At 45.9% G+C, this 23320-nt stretch overlaps 2 protein-coding genes across 6 annotated transcripts in view; both read right to left on the reverse strand.

The window, feature by feature from the left end:
• Nucleotides 1–8743, reverse strand: part of TRAK1 (trafficking kinesin protein 1) — a 120789-nt gene extending 112046 nt beyond the window's left edge. Inside the window, exon 1 of one of the 5 annotated variants that reach the window (XM_077865643.1) lies at nucleotides 8485–8743. Coding sequence is in view for 4 of the 5 variants with exons in the window: in XM_077865634.1 (XP_077721760.1) it covers nucleotides 4978–5068 (91 nt within the window). In the remaining variant the exon portion in view is untranslated. Of the gene's footprint in view, nucleotides 1–4977; nucleotides 5179–8484 lie in introns of those variants that run through there. The other 4 variants (XM_077865634.1, XM_077865635.1, XM_077865637.1 and 1 more) reach the window with 4 other exon arrangements.
• The window catches only part of LOC144294258 (uncharacterized), a 72385-nt gene continuing 57705 nt past the window's right edge, over nucleotides 8641–23320 (reverse strand). Inside the window, exon 5 of the mRNA XM_077866067.1 lies at nucleotides 8641–8781. Within this exon, the coding sequence (XP_077722193.1) occupies nucleotides 8671–8781 (111 nt within the window). The 3' untranslated portion in view covers nucleotides 8641–8670. The remainder of the gene's footprint in view (nucleotides 8782–23320) is intronic.

A 23320-nucleotide genomic window follows, 5' to 3' on the forward strand; every position in this document is an offset into this window, starting at 1 on the left:
CCTACATGGAGCCTGCTTCTCCCTCTGCCTGTGTCTCTGCCTCTCTCTGTGTGTCTCTCATGAATAAATAGATAAAATCTTAAAAACAAAAATCTGGGAACGGTGATATCCCCTGCAGCCTTTGGCATCATCCTGAGAGATCCTGAGCTAGAACCACCAAGCTAAGCTACTCCTAAATTCTCAACCCACAGAAATATGTGAGACTATAAATGTTTGCTGTTCTAAATGGCCGAGGTTTGGGGAAGTATGGTGCATAAGTAATACATGAGACTTAAATTCAGGTGGATATAAAAGGATATTCTACTTCAAATAATGTCTAGTACATAGTAAGTGCTCTATCATTGCTAGCTATCCATAATCTTCCCACCACAGGACCTTTGCTCATGCTGTCTTCACTGCTGAGAATGCTCTTCCCCCATCCCCACCCTGCTAACTCCTATAGACATCTTCTTAAATACTGCTTTCCCATAGAAAACTTCTTGGAAATGCCACTTCAGAAATCACCTTTATACAATCTTTTATCATCCTCTGCTTCTCCTATGAATATCAAATAAATAGTAATAGCAGTTAAATAGTAATTCCTGTTACTATTTTTAAGATATTTTTCCTCAAGTGTAAAAGAATCTCAACTTGGCACACTGCCCTATCCTCTATACACACAATAGAAACTCAATTATACCTCTTAAAGGTCAACAACCAATTAGAAAAAATGACCAAAGACAAAAGAAAACCCAGGCTGTTTGCAGAAAATAAAATACAACAGGAAAGAGGTGCATTTATTCATAATGAAAAAGATACAAAATAAAATGAAGTACCCTTTTTAATTACCATCCGATTAATGGAGATGAAAAGGGTTGATAATGCCCAGAGCTGGCAAAAAACGGCCACTCCCTCACACTCACGCTAGGCCCTTAATGTGTACAGGCTCTCTGGAGGGCAGTGTCGTGATTAGACTAAATCCTATATGCACACTCCCTGTTACCTTACACACACGTAGATAAGTGACCCAAAAGATACACATGCAAGAATGTTCCTTGGAGCACTGTTAAAGTGTAAACCCTGGAAATAATTTTAAGGCTCCAAACAGAAGGGGTCTGCCCCAAAGAGTGGCTCTCACTTGGATCTTAACTGTCCAGCACACAGTCAGCTACCTTGGCAGGTGCACCTTCATGGTGATTCTACCTGCAGGGGCCAGACCTGACTGCTCGTCATGCACCCTGAGGTGGCCATGTGCACGCAGTCCCAGCCGAAATCCAGGTTACAGCAGTTTGTTCAGCTTCTTGTTTACATTACAGTAAGGCATTACACTGGTTCTTTTAAAATTGTCTTTAGAAGGCTTAGTGGTCTATTCATTTGCAGTTTATAAAGGTGGAATTAAAAAGTATGTTATAAAAGGAACATTACACCTGATAACTGCTGGATTAAAAAAATGACAATGATAATGATAAGCAATAGGAGATTTTGTAGCTTTTGTTTTTTAAGATTTTATTTATTTGAGAGATAGCATGAGTGGGGGCAGGGGTGGAGAGAAAGGAGAAGTAGACTCCACACTGAGCAGAAAGCCTAATGCAGGGCTCAACTCTGGGACCCTGAGATCATGACCTAAGCCAAAGGCAGATGCTTAACCAACTGAGCCACCCAGGAGCCCTGAGGCAATTGTAAAGAATAAGGCAATATTATATGTACTTAATGAAACATTCACAAGTAGTACTGTCAACTTTTTAAAAATGCGTATCAGGGTAGAGGGTATGGTCCCAAAATTTAGGAAAAAAACTTAGAATTTTTTTTTAAAAAACATTAAACTATATAGACGGCAGAGTAACTGTTATTCTACATTGCTATGCTTTGGTACAATCTGAGTGTTACCATTTGCATGTATTATTTTTATAATTTGAAACCCAAGTTAAATCAAATTATTTTTTAAAAATTTCACAATGGAGGAAGTTCATTGAAATAGGTTCAGCAAACTACATGACTGGGTCAAGCCCCGAGGACCCCTATCATGAGAGGACAACTCTGCACCTCCTTAAAGGTGTGGATGATAAGTGCCCCCTCCCCCACCAGCAGGGTTGTGCTGAGGACAAAATGGGTTTCCACAGCAGTGCTTGGAAGCCTGCCAGGCACAGAGCAACTACTCACCGTCAGCCTGTGTTAGCATTTGTGATGGCTAACTGTCAACTTGACCGAGTCGTGGGATGCCCAGGTGGTTTTTTTTAAGTTTTATTTATTTATTTGACAGAGACAGAGAGTACAAACGGAGAAACAGCAAGCAGAGGGAGAGGCAGACTCCCTCTGAGCAGAGAGCCTAATATGGGGCTCAATCCCATGACCCTGGGATTATGACCTGAGCCAAAGGCAGATGCTTAATCCACTGAGCCACCCAGGATGCCCAGGTATTTGGCCAAACATTATTCTGGGTGTTTCTGTGAGAGTATTTTTGGAAGCGATTAACATTTAGATCAGTAGACAGAGTAAAGCAGACTGCCCTCCTTAAGTGGGTGGGCCTTATCCAATCTGGTGAAGGCTGGAAAAGATCAGAGAAACCATCCTCCCTAGAGTAAGAAAATTCCTCCCACCTGACTGCCTTGGAGCTGACATCAACTTTTTCCTGCCTTTGGACTCAAACTGAAACACTGGCTCTCCCTAGATTGCAAGCTGTCGGTCTTTGGCCTGGAGCTGCACCACAGGCTCTCCTGGGTCTTCATTTTGCTGACTGCAGACCTTGGGACTTGTCAGCCTCCATAATCCTGTGAGTCAATTCTTCATAATAAACCACTTTTTATATGCATATCCTGTTAGTACTGTTTCTCTGGAGAGCCCTGACTAATACATGATTTATGAAATTTGATTTATTCCAGGTCTAATTACAGCTTTAAAGTTCCAGTTCATGATAGTTTCAATGTGAGGGGCTCAAATCTGTCAATGTTCACACCAGATTGGGGCTCAGAGAACACAGACAAGTTTCTCCGGGCCACAATTCCCAGAGTCATGACTGTAAGCATAGATAGGGGAACATCTGAGCCCAGCAACACATCTTGCACCCTCTCTTGCTGAGGCCCTGGCAAGCCCCTCCAGCAGACCCTGGCCAAAGAGGAATCCAAGGTCCTGAAGCCAGAGGCCCACACCTGGCCCCTTAGCTAGCAAGGACCCCTGAGCCCTGGTCTGGTCCCATCGAAAAAAGAGCACCTTGACAAAGCCTGTAGAAAGCAACCCTCACTCTGACACCTGCAAATCAAGTTAATGTAAGTCCACTAGGAAAACATAGCATCTGAAGGAATGCCATGAGGAATGCTACTTGCAGATGGGATCAATGTTCTGAAGCCTCTAAAAAGCATGCCTGATTAATACTTTAAAATAAGATTGCTTTTTAATTTTTTAAATACAATTTACTATTTTTGAATATATTTTACCTAAATTTTATAATGTATGTCAAAGACCCTGTGTCCCTCTAATGATGAGGGACTGAGGGGGGGTTAGGAGGATCAGTTGGGGGCCTCCACAATCATTCACATGGCACATTTAAAAGACAGATGTGAATGTTTGCGTGTTTTGCTGAAGATTAAATGTTAGCTCTAGAAATCAGCATATGAGGCCCTCCTCCTGCATTCCATGTGTGAAAACCAACTGTTAAACCGAGCAGATTTTACAAAGAAGCAGCAAAGAATCTTTCCAAGTTATGAGTTTAGAAAACATGTGTGATTCCCTAGATTCTAGTTCACATTTTCTCACCCCATGAAAGAAGGGATATTTCACTCTCCATTCTTTTCTGTTTCATTCAGCCAAGCACCATTGAAGTTATAACTTTTCAATAGAAAACATATGAGGAATTTTATACTAGACAAGAACTGATAAGCAAGACATCAAACTTAATTCATAAAAGACATCCATAATATTTTCTTTGAGCATGTTTTCAGAGGATAAGCCATCAAGTCCGATAGCTTAGGCTAGTGATAGAAAAGGAACAAATCCTAAACGGAGGCCCTGTGATGGGGAGGATGCCCCTGCAGGGCTGCTCCCAAAGCAGAGTGGGAGCAATTCTTGTAGGGCCACCGCTGGCCGTCTACACCTTCGCCCGCCTCCAGTGCCCTGGGCCAGAGCCAGTTCTCATGCTGGAGCCCCACAAAAGGCTAGCCTCCAGTAGCTACTGGTTGAACAGAATCATGGAACACTCCTGAAGAAGCTTTACATAGCCCCCCAACATACAGTCACAGCCCAAACTCTTGTCCAAACTCATATGTCCTGAACACTGAACCACTTCAACAGGCCAAGAGGGGCTTCCCTCTCAGGAGTTTACTGGGTTTGGGCCCAGACAGCTCTTGGTAACAACACGTACAACACAGGACAGACACCAGACGCTCATCCACCGTCGGACTCTGATCAGCCCTGCAGCAGGGGAGACAAGCCAGAGCAGAACTGATTTGCAAGCTCTCCAGCACTGAGGTGTGGATCAGAAGTACGGGGCCAAGCACATTTAATAAAAGGAATGAAAAAAAAAAAAAAAAAGTAAAGGCAGGAAAGAGAGGAAGAAGAAGGGAGACATTAACTCTGTTCTTCACCTTTCAAAAAAGTCCTCGCTGACCCAAATGCCAGGTTAGGTGCTGAGAACCAGGATGAAGACACAGGATTAGGACAAACTGAAGAGCTGGAGAGGCCAGAGGGGGGCTTGGAGACCCTCCCCATTTAGCTGCTGCAAAGCACCCCAAAAGGGAAGGTGGTGGAAGTCTGAGAGGCCCAGTCCCAGCTGCTCCTCACGGCCCCCCCGGTGCTGCCCCCACTGAGCTGGGATGAGGGGACGAGGTGGGAGCAGGCCCTAAGGACCCTCGGCTCTGCCCTTCAATGATTCAATATTGCAATTTCCCCACCACATGGCCAAGGGCGACCTGCCAAGCAGAACAGAGCAGGAGAGACACCAGTTCTCCTGTGGTCTCTTCTGCTTTCCGGCCACACCACAAACAAAACAAACAGCGGAAAACTTACCACATGAGTTTGTCTGAACGAGCCTGCCTTGGCAGAGTCCTGGCAGAGGCTGGGCCCTGACAGGCTGCCCGAACTGAAGTACCAAGGCCATGTACACAAATCGACTCCAAAGGCAAGTCAGAGAGAAAAGGGATTCTCCATGAGAACCCAGATGGGGCAGGACCTCGGCACAGCCACCCGCCTGCGCCTTCCTCAGCAGCTTTGTCGGTTTGCCTGTTGGGGCAAATCCTAAGATTGCGAGCTGCCCTGGAAGCACAATGGGTTACGTAACTCCGGGCAGCCTGGGCACCCTATCGGCTCATCTTGTTAAGCCACCCCAAAGAGAAAATGACGCACCCCAAAATGTGATATCCCTAAGCGAAGGGGTGGGGGAGGAGCAGGGGAGCAGGGCTTTGTGCTGGGCATTTGGCTTTGCCTGAAAATTAAAGAGGAACAAAAAGTCTGCTGTTCATCTCGCTGCTCACTGGGAACCGGGGGCGGGGGATATTTATCAGAGGCCTGAGGCCAAGTGGGCTCCCAGGACTACACTTGGCAGGGCCCCTGGAGCCAAATGTGCATTCTTGGGGACACTCCAGGGCTCTCTGAGAATATTTTTCACTGTGTCCTCCTCTCAGTGACCATCTAGAAAACCTTTAACCTGAGACTGTCCTGCATCATCTGGCCACCCAGCACCCTCAATGCGTAATGGGGCCTGTGCTTACACTCCTGTTTACTAAGCCACTGCCAAACGTGATGGCGCTGAGCTCTGCTTCTCAGCTGTCCTCCCACTGATGTCCAGCAAACAGCCTCCAGGCACCACGCCCTGTGGGGTTTGAAGTTTCAGCACCACATTCTACCATTTCTTTGTCTTTGTTTGTCACGTTTGGAGAAAGTGAAACTACTTCAACAGGCTGCATGTTTCCTGGATTTCGCTGGCACAGATGCCACTGGAAGCCCCAGGGTTAGTTCCCATGCTTGGGCAAATGAGAACACAGCTGGGACTCTGCCTCCTCCAGGAAGCCCTCTCGGTCCTCCCCCAAACTTTTCCCTCCAAGACTCGTACCCTTAGTGTGCTCTCATGTGACCATGCTTAACACTGTGCCAACCATGGCACATTGTCAATTTTCCTTCGCTCATCTGTCCATCCCACTGGACTGTATTCTGGGGGTGCTAAGAACTCCCGTCCTGGGATCATGACCTACATACAAATATCACCCCTCAGAGCTCAGGAAGCTCAGGCAGGATGCCGAACCTCTCATGATTTACTCTCTTTACCAGTAAAAAAGGGAGTAATAGACCCCACTTGCCAAGCACTGGCCACATGAGGTGCTATTTCAGTCATTGGGATACAGGGCTGCACAAAGTCCTTGTCCTCAAAACACATAGTAGCTCATGACTAAGTCTGGGGAGGAAAATATGGCAGGAAAGGGAGAAAGAGAAAGGAAATGGTGGACCACTCTCTATTCAGGGAATTCACAAAAAGGCTTCTAATGTAATGCCATCTGGAGAAAGTGAAGAGGGAATCACAAGGACATGGGGCGGAGTAGGGGTTGGGGGGTAGGCGATCCAGGTGCTGGGCAGCAGCAAGAACAAAGGCCCTGAGGCAGCACATTCCTGGTGAGTCCAAGGATTAGCAAGGAGGCCAAAGTGTCTGGGGTGGAGTGGGCACAGATGAGATAGTCAGAGGGGTGGGAAAGCCCTGTCACTTAAACCACCACAGGCCATGGTCAGGTAAGAGTCCACTGGAGATTTGGAGCAGAAGAGTTAAATCACCTGTTTAAAAAGCCTCTTTGGTGGCGTGGAACAGGGTACATGCCACGGGGCTGGTAAGAAACCATAAAACTCTGGACACACTGAAAACAGAGCCAACAGACTTTCCAGGAAACCAGGGTGTGAAAGAAACACAGGGGTCATGAATGCCTCCAAGGGGTTTGGCCTGAGCCACTGAAGGACAGAAGTACTGTCTCTAAAGACAGGACAGACCACAGGAAAAGCAGGAAGAGGTGCACATCAGTTCCTTGTTGGCTGTTTCAGTCTGAGATGCCCAGAGGCATCCCAGGGAAGATGTACGTGGAGTCAGACCAACATGTCTGGCCTCCAGGGCAGAGGTTTAGTCTAAGGACAGAAGCTAGACAGTGGTCAGCATACGGCAGATTTTAAATCCTAGAGACTGGGGAAGATCACCCGAGGCCTGGGTGTTTATGAGAGAGTGAGGGGCTGGAAGGACTGAGCCTGAGACCCTGCAACATTCCCAGGCTTGGGGAGAGCAGCAGCCAGAAAAGTCAGAGAATGGGAGAATGGGGACTCGAAGCCAAGAGAGATCTTCCAGGAGAAGAGAGTGGTCAGCAGTGTCAACTCCTGCTGAAAAGGCAAGAAGATGAAGGCTAAGGACTGACCCCTACACCGGACAAGGCCCTCAGGGCAGGGGGAGCGATGGGGTCGCAGCCTGCTCACACTGGATGCAGGTGAGAACAGAAAAGAAAATGCAGTGTGTACACAGAGGAGCAGAGACTGGCTGTGGGGGCCACCAATGAATCTTTTAATAAAGGGAGAGGTCACAGTGTGTTTCTGTGCTAACACAAGAGATCCATGAGCAAAAGGAAACAGATAATGTAGAGGGAGAGGAGAGGTAGGAAATGTCTCCTTCTGGAAGTGGGCAGGCAAGCAGGTGTGGGATTCCGTGCACGAGCAGATAGAGGGCCACTTGTGGGGCCAGAGCTCAGCACAAGGGCTGGGCACCTAGACTGGGATCCTGGGCCACCTGGGTGCCCCTCTGTACTTAGGACACTCTTGACACACAGGAGGTCCTCAATGCTTATCTGTGAAACAGAACAATACAAAGCTGCTGGAATCTGCACATTTTAAGCTGTCACTGGGCATTATTTCAATCAGGAGGAGAAAAGTAAATGCTGCAGACAAGACAACAACTGGGGCAAACTTTGAGAGGAATGTTTCTGGATGTAACTCTAACAGCGCTCCTTGCTGCTTCTGCTCACACCAGTCCACATCATGTCTGCTCAGAGCCCTTGAGTGCACTGGCTCCAAGTACTTGTCTCAATGATGATCCCTCAGGGCTGGGGGGAAAAGAACAAGCAAGAGCTCTAGTATGATTAACTCTGCTCCTGGGACATGAGGAAGGTGTGACTGGTGCAGGCATCTCTAAGAAGCCATGTCTGTGCAAGTCTTGGCAGTACACGAAGGGCCTTGCAAACAGTTCCCCAAGTTTGCAGCCCACAACGCAGCCATGTGTGATTTCCACCACACCTGTCTGTATGCATGAATCAGCAACTGAGCTTCAGTGAGAGGAGGAGGCACCAAACTACATTGAGCATCACTAAAGGCTTGTCTTCACCTTATGTTGGTTCTGGATGGCAGGTCTCAAAATCCCAAAGCTCAGACTCTTTGTACTCAGACATTTCCCCCCTGGCCATTCACACCTCACTCAGACACACTGCTGTGGCCACGGCCTCACCCAGTCCTCATTCACTGAGACCTCCCCCCTGCCCCACAGGAAAGGGCTCCCCTTACCGGTGATGGTGCAGGCATCCCGGTACCCTTTGCAGCTGGGAGCATCTTCCACAGCCTCGCTTACATAGTGCTCCTCAGGGATGCCCGGGCTGCAGGCTAGGACTGCATGGTTGCACGCCTCCAAAGGGGGCACAGAGTTGGCCAAAGTGTCGTCGTTCGGAGCTGTGGCGTCCAGCTTGGCAGGTTTCACGGGGAGGTGCCCACTGCCATCGGGGGCCCCGTTGCCGGAGTCTGGGGCAGTCGGGTGGACAGCCCCCGGTCGGTCTGGCACACCAGCAGGGGCTTCTTACAGGGAATCTACGGGACAATCCAGAGAGAAGAGTAAGTTAGTAGCACCTCTCAAAAAAGGACAATAAAAATGGGCCCTGAGATGATGAGGGTTCAGACCACAAATTCTGAAAAGCGTTTCCTTCAAGTCAAGGTATTTCCAATCAAATTCTTCAGTTTTGATAAAGGAAACCGCAATAATTTGCGGACATACTTTAGCACAACAGTTCTCAAAGTGTGATCTGAGAACCATGGGGTTCCCTGAGACCAGTATGAAGTGTCAGAATGATTTTCTAAGCATAGTGGAGTTTTCTAGAGACCACACAATGTGTGGTGACACCTTGCCCTGAAGGCTTAATAGTGAAATCTGTATTTCTGTATCCTTGTAGCTTAAATTTTTGTTTTGATTTCTAGCACAATATATGTGAATCAGTGTGACACCTATGAACATAGCCTCTTTGGGATCCTCAATAATTTTTAATGGGTTCTGAGACCAAGAAAGTTTGAGAATTACTGCTCCAGTATTAAACACCTAGAGTTTGTTTTAAGAAAGAAAACAAAAATATGGGAAAGTTAACACTTTACCCAACAAAGTACAGTCAGTTCTGACATATAACTACAATCCTAGGCCTGTGACCTTTTCCCTCCATATGTACCACAGTACACCAAGAGTTCCTATTAGATATAAATGAATTCAGCTCTCATTAAAACGAACACACAAATATAAAGTGGGAAGGAGGGGAGAACCTGTATATATCCCTGGTGAAAAGTGAAAGGCAACCAGAGGTAAGACTGTAACATCTAGTCAGTGATTCAAATACAAACGGATGGGGATCCCTGGGTGGCTCAGCGGTTTAGCGCCTGCTTTCGGCCCAAGGCGTGATCCTGGAGTCCCGGGATCGAGTCCCACGTCGGGCTCCCTGCATGGACCCTGCTTCTCCCTCTGCCTGTGTCTCTGGCTCTCTCTCTCTCTGTCTATCATGAATAAATAAATAAATAAGATCTCTTAAAAAAAAAAAAACCCAAATACAAACGGATAAGCAACCTGATAGGAAAAAGCCTGGAATTCCCAAGCAGAACCCCAAAAATATTGTGGGCAGCAGAGGCCTGAGGAGACAGACCAGAGACCTCCAGAAATGACCAGTGAATCAATTAAGCTACTGTTCTATACAAAGACAACAGAAAGACACTGTCCGATATTTAAGAACTTAAAGATTGGACCCTGAATAATCCTGGGGAAGCTCCAGCCAAGTATGCTGACCACAACCTTATAGCTCTCACTAATGAACAGATCAATGGAAAAAACTTGAAGGTGAGGAAGGGCTGCTATAGCAAGAATGGCAGTGAAATTAAACCAGGGACACGTAGAATTAATGTCTAAATAATGCACATGATTCACAAACCTGAAGCAAGGGGCACCTGGGAGGCTCAGTCGGTTAAGCGTCTGCCTTCATCTCAGGTCATGATCCCAGGGTCTGGGATTGAGCCCCACAGTTGGGCTCCCCACTTCATGGGGAGTCTGCTTCTCTCTTCCCTTCTGTCCCACCCCCTGCTCATTGCCTGTCTCAATTTTTTTAAAAAAATCTTAAAAAAACAAAAAACAAAAAACCTGAAGCAAATAGCTCAAAAGGAAAAATGGTCAAAGGATATAAAGATTCTCCAGTCCCCAAAAAAGAAATACACAAACACACACACACCAAACATGTTAAGGAAACTTAACAGTGATCCAAAAAAAAAAAAAAAATCTATCAGACTGACAAAGATTTAAAAATTATAACAAGGTTCAACTCAGCAAAGTTTTAAGAAACTCACAGTTGTATGCATTACTTGGGGTGGGAGGGGTGGTAATAAATTCAGAAGGGCAGCCAGGCTAAACATATGTGTCCCTCTGGCTTGGGTGGACGTGGGCCAAGGATGTTTATCGTCATGAAATGCAAGAACAACCCAATGTGCTAGAGAGAGCAGAGAGTCGATTAGAGCTGTACCACAGAGAAGGCAACCATGCAGCCATGAGAAGTTTCTGAGCTGCTATGAATTTACCATCATTGGAAACTGCTCTACCCAGAGAAATAATGAACATGGCCTTCGAAAAGTTTTAAACATGTTAACAGACTGAACCTTCACTCAAATCTTCTGTAATCTATACTCAGATGCATTCTTTAGGATCCTAACAGAGAAGTTTGAAATACTTTGTCCCTTTGCAAAATGCCACCATTCTACTGAAAGCTAGAAAAATTTTGTTCAAATCGATATATTTTTTTAAATAAGCAGTCTCAAAGATATACAGATTTCTTTTTTTTTTTTTTAATATACAGAGTTCTTAAAGAGGACTGCAACCACAGATTCTACAACTTTTGCTTTCACAGTCCATAAGGTGAGGGGATTGGCCTAAATCCTGACGGCAAGCCCTAAATTGCTACTGTCCTGCCTCCTGGCGCCTTTGCTTCAATTTACAGTAGTCATACACTCAACCCAGAAGTATACTGTTATAAAACGAATAGCTCAATGGTGCCTGGGTGGCTCAGTCAAGTCTCTGCCTTTGGCTCAGGTCATGATCTCAGGGTCCTGAATTGAGCCCCACATCTGGATTCCTTGCTCAACGGGGAGTCTGCTTCTCTGTCTCCTTCTGCCCCTCCCCCTGCTCGTGCTGTTTCTCTCTCTCTCAAATAAATAAATAAAATCTTTAAAAAAAACACACAAACTAATAGCTCAAGTATAAGCACTTTCTAAAAAAAAAAACGTATTTTGGACACATCAGCAAATGCTCACTCAAGCCTCAAAAGGGAACACAAGCAACTATTTTGAAGTACAAAGTATACTTATTATTTGCTGCAACTGGCAAAGCCTTCAGAAGCTTGAGAGGCCTCTCTTCTTAGGTAAAACAGAACTACTCCAATTTATTTTCTCATCTCAAACCCCAATGAAAATAATTAAAGATACAAGCAGGTGCATTCCTATGCACACTGCACTTGAGGTACATCATATCCCATAATCTGTGATTTTTAATTCTCACTGTATGACTTCCTTTGGGCATATTTTTGTTTTGTCGTGGCAAAACAAAAACAAAAACAAAAAAACCCACAAAACATAAAATGTACCCTCTTAATCATTTTTTAAGTGTAAAGTTCAGTAGTGCCAAGTACATTTGTGTTGTTGTGCAACCAATCTCCAGAATACTTTTCCTCTTGCAGAACTGAAACTCTGCATCCATTAAATGATCCCCCATTCTCTCCCTCCTGCCAAAACCTGGCAACAGCCATCTACCTTCTATTATCCTATGAATGCACTACTCGAAGTGCCTCCTGTGAGTGGAACCATACTTTGTCTTTTTGAAACTGGCTGCTGTCACTTAGCAGAATATCCTCAAAGTTTATCCATGTTGTAGCATATGTCAGAATTCCATTCTTTTTAAAGGCTGAATAATATTCCACTGTATTCAGAAGCCCTCCTTGAAATGAAGAGACCAATCTCCAGCCCATGAACTGGGCACCTGGGTGGCTCAGTCAGCTAAGCGTCTACCTTTGGCTCAGGTGATGATCCCAGGGTCCCCTGATGGAGCCCTGTGTCAGGCCCCCTGCTCAGGTGCACGTCTGCTTCCCCTCTCCCTCTGCCCTTCCCCCACACATACACACATGCTCTCTAGCTCTGCTCTCTGCTCTCAATAAAACCTTTAAATTAATCAATAAAATCAAATAAAAAACAATCTAGAACTTCTATCAGTACAGAAACAGTTATAATTACAGCCAACCCAAACTACTGAATGCTGTAAGATGAGATAATCTGTATAAGACACACACCTCCATGCCAGGTACATCTAACATTCTAAAAAATAATCAGATTCTACCGTAACACTCACATGCCAGCATTTCCAATCCTATTTCACCATGAAACCTTTCTCCTCATGATACCTACTTGCACGCCATTTACTGAATAGAGTGCACTTTGGGAAAAGCTTCCCTGTATCTGACACAACCTCCATGCCTTTGTCATCACTTGTCCCAGACACATGTCTCCCACATATTGTGAGCATTTGAAAGCACGGGCTGGTCCTGGCACCTGCTGAATACTAAGTAAATATTCACAGAATAAACAATAACGAGTGAACAACAAGGGATTTGGCCCAAATGATGCTGAGGATCTGCTAAAGCTCTGAAGGTATAGTTCTGTGATCCATATAGGAACCAAAGGGCCTGAACTCCCAAGTTACAACTCCAGATGCTAACCTTGAGGACTAACAAATCAACAGAAAACCTTCGGAAGCACTCTCCTGAGGTGTTCCCGGGATAAGGACCACACTCCGTGGGCTCTCCAAATGGCTCCAAATTAACCTCACTGCGTCCTTTCCATTACTGACCAATACACACCAAATGCGATTTCGTGTAAGATGACCCACAGACAACAATTCAGGAATCAGGAAGCCTCATTTATAAACCACTCAAAAGCTGGCTTGCATGTCCCTCACCCAGTTTCTAGCTTGAAGAAAGTCACAACACAGCCCTCTAGGGAGACTTGGGGATGGTGGGGGAGGGGTGACGACTCTTCTCTCCTTCCCCAAGGCGCAGCCAGGTGAATCATGCTGGGAGAGACACCCTAACATTTCAAAATCAGTTTTCCCAGGACAGTTGTTTCGCAGCATTTTTACTCATAATGCAGTATTCTGCTGGTAATTCTGGATCTCTAAGACCTCGACGATCAGAAATAATTAGGGCCAGGCATCTAATCAGACTCAGGAGGCAAGCAGCCACTGCAGAGGAGACCACCCAGCATGGGACCTCAACAACCCCAAAGCATCATGTGGGGGAAAAGGAGAGATGAGTTCCCGTAGGTCTCAGAACCTCAGATTCCACCTCTCTGAGGCAATAATATCCACATCTCTCAGATTGTTAAACAGATTATAGACGTGGATGCAAGTACCCAGCACCATGCTAAGCACAGAGCAAACCCTCCAGTTTTTACAAACTCTCAAACTGCCCCCCTAAATTATTTGTTTACTGTGTAGAAGTGATCCTTAGAATGTCCCTACATGTGCACAATTTGAACACCAGTATTCTGTAAGGCAATGCATAAAATCTTAACAATATCGACTTTTTTTTAAAGATTTTATTTGTGAGAGAGAGCACTCAAAAGAGCATGGAGGGGCTGGTAGGAGGGAGAAGCTGACTCCCACTGAACAGGGAGCCTGATGCAGGGCTTGATCACAGGACCTCAAGATCATGACTTGAGCTGAAGGCAGATGCTTAAATGACTGAGCCACCCAGGTGTTCCAACAATATCAACTTTTATTAAGGGCTGGTAGTGTGTGCCTGGCCCTGTGTCTAGAGCACTTTGGAAGCTCTAACCACCCAGCACCACCTCTGTCTCCTTGCTGGGGTACCGTTACCAGCCCCATTTTACAGTTAAGGAAAAGAATGCTCAGAGAGGTTCAACAACTTTCCAAAGGTCACAGAGCTAGTAATCGTCTTAATTGAGACAAGCGATGGAAACCCAACATGAACACAATTCCTGACACCTAGTCTCTTGCCTTCCCCTCCGACTACCGGACGCAGGCATTTCTGAGGCTCCACGGGGTTCAGGAACAAAACAGCCACAGCCCTGGGTGCTCTCTGGCTCTGGCAAACCCTGGCACACCAAGCAAAAGGCCTCTTTCAGGCAGAAGAAACAAACAGGGCTTAAGCAAAGTGAGAGTGGATGGTCCTGAGCAAAGAAAGCGCCTCTGTTTCACTGCCTGGATTCTGCTTGTGGAGACTTTGGGAAGGAGGGATTTTTCTCAGCAGAGGAGTGAGAAATCTGCAACCTGGTCAATTTTCCAGCAAAAGAGGTGCCAGGAAAAGAAGTAGGAGAAAGTACACACACAGAGGCGGCTCTCCATTTGAGCTGAGAGAATTCTCTGGCCCAGGGCCCCAGGCCCTTGCCCAAGGCTCCCCTGCCTCCCTCTTCCTCTTAACTGTGGTCAACAACCCAGCCCCCCAGGTTATCAGAGGATGCGACAGGCCACTCCAGTTTGTTGCTGACAAAGTACACATGTGCAAGTCCATGCCCCTCCAGCACGTAATTTTGGGGAACCTGAACTAAAATCCAGAGAGCTGTGTGACACTGAGGCAGTGGTGTTGCCTCTCTGGCACCCAGATGCCTCATCCAAGACAATCTCCCTGTCTTAAAGTCATGTGATCAGTAACCTTAAATTCAACTGCAAGCTTTTTTGTGACAGAACCTAGGTTAGTACTGGACTGATTAAAGCCAAGGGACAGCCATCTTGAAAGAAGGACTTTAGAATTTTTGCCTCCCACAAGGGCCTTTGGTTCCGAAAGCACAGTACACTTCAGGAGCCCCTGTGTTGCCCCCAAGCCTGGTGAGAAGGTAAACCAGAGTCAGCCCAGACCCTCTCAGCCCCACAGGAAGGTGATTTAGACCCAACACTGGGGACCAAACAGGCCTGAATTCAGTCCTGGCTCTGCCACCATCCACTAACTCCCTGATCAAGTTCCAAAATGTCCCTCATCCGTAAAATGCAGGTGCCACCTACTGGTTGTCAAGCAGCTAGAAGGAAGCGGACACGATGAAAACAGATGGCCTGCCAGGCCTGGACAAGAGTCTAAGCATTAGCACTTGAACATACAGTGGAGGCATATTTATAACACACTGTTTTCCTCTCAAGAATGCGCACACAGGGCCAGGTAACTTGCAGGCTATGGACTCAGGGCACCCACTCCCGGGCCCAGACCCTCACTGGAGGCTGACTCACTCACAAAGGTCCCTGGCTAAGATGCGACAGGCACAAGGCGCACCCCACTCTCAGGCCAGCCATGAAACAGCTGCTTCTATGAGCAAACTGCTGGGTTCCTCAAAGGTGGTGAGACCTACATATGCTCTTTCAGAACGCAGACAGCCTCAGCACTCCTGTCATTGTGAAAGGAGCCCACAGGCCTGGCACTCGGCTTGGTAGTTTACATGCATGATCTTGTTTATTGCTCACCAACCTATAAAAGTAATATCAGTATCTGCCTTTTACAGGAAAGGAACAGCCTCAGAGAGATTAAATAACTTGTCCAGGATTTGAACCTAGATCTGAATGGCACTAAAGACGCTGCTCTATTACAGCTGTGAGTAATCCTGTGTGACTGTGTCGTTCACGGTCAAGTGAAGAATCATATCCCACATGATCTCTCACCACTGACCATTCTCCTCTTTCCACTGTCACTCAAAACCACCCTCCTGGGGTACCTGGGAGGCACAGTCAGTTAAGCATCCACCTCTTGGTTTCAGCTTGGGTTGTGATCCTGGGGTCATGAGATCGAATGCCATGTTGGGCTCCACACTCAGCATGGAGGCTGCTTAAAACTCTCTCTTCCTCTCCCTCTGCCCCCCCCAAAAAAACAAAACAAAAAATAACTCTCTTGCCATAAGGGGGCAAACAAACTCAAAGTGAAGACCCCACTGAAGCCTCAAGTGCACATAAGAAATATGTACACCCCCCCATAGCCAGCCCAAGGTGGGGTCTGATCTCTGGGGCCATGCCAAGCAGGCGGGCAGACAGCTGAAGGGTGACCACAGAAGTCTGGTCCTACCTTACTTCTCCATCTTACTGCTCTCTCCCTACCTCATTTGGTCTTTCTGCCACTCCCAGGAGCCCCAGCCAGCTCCTTAAATAACTGAACAAGCAGCTAAGTAGTGGGGAATATTATGCACAATTGGAACAGTTGGAGGATGAGGAGGGGGTGAGTTGCAGTTTTGCAGCGATGGTGCCACGTGAGAGAAAGACCACAGGGGCCCAGAAGCAGCCACTGACCCCGCAGGACGATACAACTCACTGCAGGCTTTCCCACGCTGGAAGCCCTTTGTCCCATCAAACCGAACTGGTGCTAGAGCCTGCTGGAGCCGTTCTCATTTAGTGAAGCACGGGGTGGGGGACACGGCTAAGTGCCTTGCCCAAAGTTTCATCTTGGATAAGAGCAGAAGTGGGACTGGGAAGCACTTCTTATTTACACAAAAACTTCAACTATCGTTACACCACACCATAAAGGGAAGGAGACATCCTGGAAGAGAGCAGGTGGGACAACCCGCAGAATGAGAAAGAACATTTGGAGGAGTCGGTGTCGGCCACCACAGCCAGGAAGTCAGCCACTCCGGGCCACCCCAAGGCACAGGAAAGGAGATGCCATATGGTCTCAAGGATGACTGTCACGGCCTCTTGTGGCCTCTTATGAGAAGTCTGGAAAAGGGGCCCTGGAAAGGGAGAGGCCAGGACTGGGGACAGCTGGGGACTGCAGGCGGGCACTGTCATGGTTTCCACTAGCAAGGCCATGAAGGCGTGGACTAGGAGCCGCACTCAAGCGCCTACCATGCATGTCTTTCTCCCTGGCACCCACTTTCCCATGCTCTCATGCTCACACACACGCATGCACACGTACACACATGAAATAAATGCCATTTTCAAGGCTGTACCATTCTCTGGTTCCAAAGAAAGTGAATCCCTCTAACAGCTTCTAAAAGAAAATCAAGAATCAAAGAAAATGTTTATAACTCCAGAAAAAAAATCTGGTGTCTGGTCCTATCGCTCAGCCTTGTCTTTTCTAAACCTTGAACAGAAGCAAACCCACCCACACACAGCACTGCCCCCCAAGTCAATGCTATGAAGGACAGGCCCCTTTCATAGATTGGGTCTCATGAATGAAAAACTGCTGTCGTGTGACCAGATCCCCCAGTTTCCAAAAATAACCCCGCTGCACTGGAGAGAACAGAAATGCCCAGCCATGCTGCCTCCCAGCCCTGTCTCCCAGAAGGAGGCAGGCAAGGGAATAAAAGACTGAGCTGACAGCCTTACGTAACAGTCCCAGCTCTCCCTAGCTGGCGGCTGCAGATTTATAACACACCAGAAATAGCTACCTCTCCTGCAAAAGGGGACCGGCCTGGGAGGCTGAGCAGCAGAGCCTCGCCTACAGCCTGCCTCTCCCCTTTGGTCTGCAGAGGAACCTTTCTATGCCTTCCAGCACAAAGCGAGTTCAGTGAGCCCACAGCCAAGGCCTTGCACAGACATGTGTCACCTGAGACCTGCCAGCCCCAAATGCTGGAGAAGACATTCAAAGCATAGCTGTGGGTCCCTCAGAGACAGCGCTCCCAGGCCAGGGGAGGAACAGTAACTCTAGTATGTTGCTCTGCAGAGAAGCTTCTCTAGCACAACAGAGTCGCTTTGCATTCCCAGATCAACTCAGGACAGAGAGTGGCCTTTGGACACTTTCTCCTGCCAGCCACTGGAGTAGGAGGCCAGCCCGACAGGTGGCAGGCCCTGCCCCCACTTCAAATCCCAATCAGAAAATCTGAAACGGAGGCAGCAGAGATCTCTTCACATTACCAGGACACCAGGAGGAGTTCTGGAGGCTGGCCAAAGCAGGGGAGGGTGGCAAGAGTGGTAACCTCATCCAAAAATCACTGTGGGATGGCTTGCTGGCAATCTCTGAGATTCCAGGCTGGAGGGCTGCTGCTATTAACAGGAAATGCTCCCTGAGAAGAGCCAGATGTCCTCATCAGAAAGCCCTGCAGCCCAAACGCATGTGTCATCACTTCGAAGGAGCATGGGGTCTCTGGAGAGCAAAAAATGTGGGTTGGAAGAGAGTGTAGATCCTTGGAGAAGGCAAGCCCACAAGGCCTCACCTGCCCTCTCAATGTATAGGCCTGAATTAGTAATAAACCTTGCCCAGGTCAGAATAGCAGCTGCCAAGCTGTCATGCTCCGGGATAAAGTTAATACAGTAACCAGAGTGGGAAGGAGGCCCAGGAATGTGAGACAAGGGTGGGAAATGAGGGGAGAAGGAAGTTCTCTGTGCATGACCTCTCCTAAGGTCCTGGCTTTTACTGCACTCACTCCCTGGGAGGAGTCTGGCTTTAAAAAAAAAAAAAAACCATAATGGTCTCAACAAGGAAAAGAGTATTAATGGCTCCTAGTTACTGCAGAATGACCATGTGCCTGGCCAGGGCTGGGTGCCTTATCCCCAGAAGTGGTGACATAAAACTCACAGAGGCCTAAGGAGGCTGCACAGGAGCCCCTGTCAGCTTGCTGCTGGTGAAAGTGGGGCTAGCAAAAACTCACCCACAGTCCAGAACCTGGAGGTAGGACTGGTATTGAACCCAAGCCTGTTTACAAAGCATGCAGCAAATGTGTTGCACACAGCAAATGCCAATAAATGTATAAGATAAACATCAGCTTTGTTCATGGTATTCCTCTCTTACCACTTACATAGAGCTGAAGTTTTTCAGAATGGTTAGGACAGAAGAAGAGCATCCTTCGGGAAAAAGAAATTAATATTACAAGATAATGCCAATTTTGCGACAAATGCATTCAAAAAAATGAAGATCATTTTACACTAAAAAATGTTAACATCCCCAGCAAAAATGCGTATGTATGAATCTTTTTTTTTAAGATTTTGTTTATTTATTCATGAGAGACACAGAGAGAGAGGCAGAGCACAGGCATAGGGAGAAGCAGGCTCCATGCAAGGAGCCCAATGTGGGACTCGATCCCAGGTCTCCAGGATCACACCCTGGGCCAAAGGCGGCGCTAAACCGCTGAGCCACCCAGGCTGCCCTGTATGAATCTTTAATAAAGGAAATTCAGTAAGTTTTCAGGAGAAAAAAAATTTCACAAAAAAATCAAAGAAATTTAAAAAAAATCAAAGAAATGACAATTAAAACATGAAATACTATCTTATTATCTATCAAATAGGCACACCTCCCCCCCACACCCATAGCCTACACTGCTAACAAGGGTGCAGATAATGAGCTAGCTCACATCCGGGGGCATGCATCAAAAGCAATTCCACTTCTACAAGTATTAACTAGGGAAAAATCACAACTGTGTTCGGACAGAGAACTTTCCCCTTAGCACTGAACAGAGAACAGCTAGTATGAAAATGTCTAATAAAAAAAAAAAAGAAAAAAAAAGAAAATGTCTAATAATATGGATCTCAAGTCAATAAATTAGCATGGCCCACTCATATAACACATTCGTACACTTCTGACCATAACACCATTTCTAGGGATCCTTGGGTGGCGCAGCGGTTTGGCTCCTGCCTTTGGCCCAGGGCGCGATCCTGGAGACCCGGGATCGAATCCCATATCGGGCTCCCAGTGCATGGAGCCTGCTTCTCCCTCTGCCTCTCTCTCTCTCTGTGACTATCATAAATAAAAATTAAAAAAAAAAAAAAAAAAAAAAACACCATTTCTAATATCAGTGCAGAGAGACATATGGTGGCCAAGCCAAGATACTCAGGACAGACTAGGTGGGAAAATGGCAGACTACAAAAGTAGGTGCAGAATACAGGGTATCTGTTTTAATAAAAATGCAGCACAGGCAAATATAATAAGGATAAGTCATCTTCATAGGCGTCCCAACCTTGTGCCCCAGCCCCACCCACAGAACTACACCCAACAGTCCTCTGCTACCCCTCCCTTATTAGGTCCCTGGCTGCCCTCCCGCATGACAGTGTGGTCCTCACCTCTCGATGGCTGGTGGAGCTTTAGCACCACTGCACCATCCCAGATGCCCACACTCATGAACAGCCTGAATATAATAAGTACATTTTCTTACCACAGCCAGAGGAACACCACAGGAACAAATGCATTTCCAACAGCACTTCTCCTATAAGCTCAATTTCTTTGAAAGAGTCACCATTAGTCACTGTGTGAAGTTGGGCAAGTTAATGTTCGCCTCTATAAGTCTCAGTTCTTTCCTCTGTTAAATGGAACATTGTAACAGTATCTAACTGTACAGGGTTGTCCTAAGGTTTAATGAGATAATAGTTAAATGAGATAATATGGTCAAATCAAATGAACTCTAAGCACGCAGAATAAATGCTCAGTGACAGCTCCGCTAATGGGAGTTAACTTGTTGGGAAAGTGGGGACCCTATTTCAGAGAGCATTTCATATATATATATATATGAAAAAAATATATAAAAACATAAAAATTCAAGTACACATGGCTTATAGTCTATGCTTTATATCATATGGACAGAAGCTGATCAAAATGAAGGCTCATTTCTGTTCACTGCTGTGTCTTCAGTGTCTGGAATATAATAAAGGTTCTGTCAATGTGGAAAATTAGATGACTCGCCCAACTAAATATAACCAACCCAAACTTCTGACTTAATTACAACTACATAACAAGCTAATCACAATTGTGGTGAATATAAAGGACAATGGATTTGCACTAAGTCATCGTCATATTAGAATGAGAAGAGAATGTTTGAGGGACTTCCTGAATGAAGGAATTAAGGTCAGTTTCCGAAACTGACCCACAGAACCTGAAAGCTTGAAAGAAGAAAAAAAAATTCTCATCTAAGCATCAAAGGAGGACAGAAAATTTTTATTTTCAACTGTATTTTTGAATAAAGCTTCCTTCCCATTTCCATATCAGCTTCTCAATGTGCACCAAACTACAATGAAATCATAGCCTTGTGTTTTTGAAAACAGATTCCGTAGCTATAGTAACACAAGTTGTCACTATTCTGACTTCACTTGCAGGATCAACTGAGAAGAAACAGCTCTCAGCTTGGACACAGCTAATCAGCTCTAGAGATTGTTCTTCTCAATAAAATGTGCTTAACCATAATTAATAAAGCCCTTAAACTCTAAATTCTCTGGACAAGTTGTACCACATAAAAGTTCCTTTAGCTAACGATTCATGCTTAGGTACATACACACAAAAATACCCTATTCCTAGGTTTATTCATTCTAAATAATCCCCAAGAGGAAAGTGAATGGTCCACATTAAAAATCAGTTCTGGACTTAAACCATCCTGCCAGCAAAGAAGAATTTTTCTACAAAACATTAACATAGGCATCTGCCCAGAAGTGGGAAACCATGACTCAATTTTTATCCACTTTTAGTAAGTAATCCAAAACAGACTTTGGGATTACTCAAGAAGTAGCACAAATAATTAGGAATGTATGGCATTGAGAGTAGAAGCCAAAAGTTTCTGTATGAGAATATCACAGGAAGAAAAAAGAATATCACAGAAGGCAGTGAGGTCAGAGACCATAGATACCAAGGCGCTAAAAGGAAGCACATTCCCTCCCCCCAGGAAAAAGCACCCAGGGGTGACTGGGTGACTCAGTTGGTTAAGTATCTGACTCTCGATTTCGGCTCAGGTCTTGATCTCAAGGTCATGAGTTCAAGCCCCATGCTGGGCTCCAGGCTGGACATGGAGCCTACTTAAAACACACACACACATACACACAGCACCCAATTAGTCTTTCTGAAATTAACAGAGCTGCCACTAGGGAATTTTTTGAACAGCAATGAACACACTAAATGAATAAAAATAGCTAGTTTGCAGTCATCATGTAGTTTCAGGGATGATAATATCTCCTTAGGGTGAAGGGGCCATGATAACCACAACACATAGAGGTAATAGCAAGATAGGAAATAGGAGGAAACATACTGGCTAGGAACTAGATGGGTCAGGGTCGGGGAGAACTGAGTCATCTCCAAGCAAGGAACCAGTAATTCCTCATTGGTCCCCGCCAGTCACTGCCCTCAGGGGTGCCAACAGTGGAGGTCCCACAGAGGCACCAATTCTGCACTGTTCATGACCCCACTTTGGGGGATCAATCCCCACATGCCACTTTCCCAAGTTGGGCTCCTCCTCTCCCTTATCTTTCCAGTACAAGTGGCATCTGTCCACGACCTTGGTGAGTCTAACACACCCCGGACCTTCTTCTTCATAACTGCAAGTTTAACAGCAGACACAAGGAAGACAGCTTGCTCACAACTTCAAAACCACACCACCCACATGGCCCTGGGAGAACTGATGGGGTCACATTTTCACAACTCTATTTTATCTGGCCTATACTGTGTTGTTAATGTTTGAACTAATTGCCAAGTGTTAAAAGTCAAAAGTCTTCACATTAAAAAAATCTGGATTTCTCAGCTCCCCAATAAAAGTTTGAAGATCTGGCAATATCAGGTTCACAGTCCTAAGAAGCAGAAGTTGGTCCGGAATAGGGAGCCAGTACCCTCCATGTGCCACAGTCGCCACCACTCCCCTGGTATCTGATGCCCAGCTGGTTTACCTCTTTGTGTTACCTGCCTGGCCTCTACCAGCATGTTATACGGTAACAAAGGCAACGCTCTGGAATAGCTTTGCCTTTAATACAGGATGAGTCCGATCTTGGGAGGTTCCCTTTTTCTATCATTTTGCAAAATTCCAATCTCTGGAAAAGGGACTAGTTTTAAATAAATTCCTGGTTAGCTTATTGTTTATACTTATAATAGAGAATGTATAACCCATCATAGAAGTTTTTAAATAAATCCTTAAACTTCCCACAATGAAAATTTTCTTCATCAAACTCTACGATTTAATTTACAATCAGAATTTCATAGGGGAATTCTAGTAGACATTCAAAGACCAGATAATCCCAAGTACATTTACATTATTCCCGGGCACATTAAAAAAACAAAAAACAACAAACAAAATGAGAAAACATACACACATCATGGGATCTATTATCTATTCCAGGAGCTGATCAACATTTAAAAATCCATTAATATAATCTACCATATTACTAAGTCTAAGG

Source organism: Canis aureus, chromosome 22, assembly GCF_053574225.1.
Source record: "Canis aureus isolate CA01 chromosome 22, VMU_Caureus_v.1.0, whole genome shotgun sequence".
In the NCBI taxonomy this organism is placed as follows: Eukaryota; Metazoa; Chordata; class Mammalia; order Carnivora; family Canidae; genus Canis; species Canis aureus.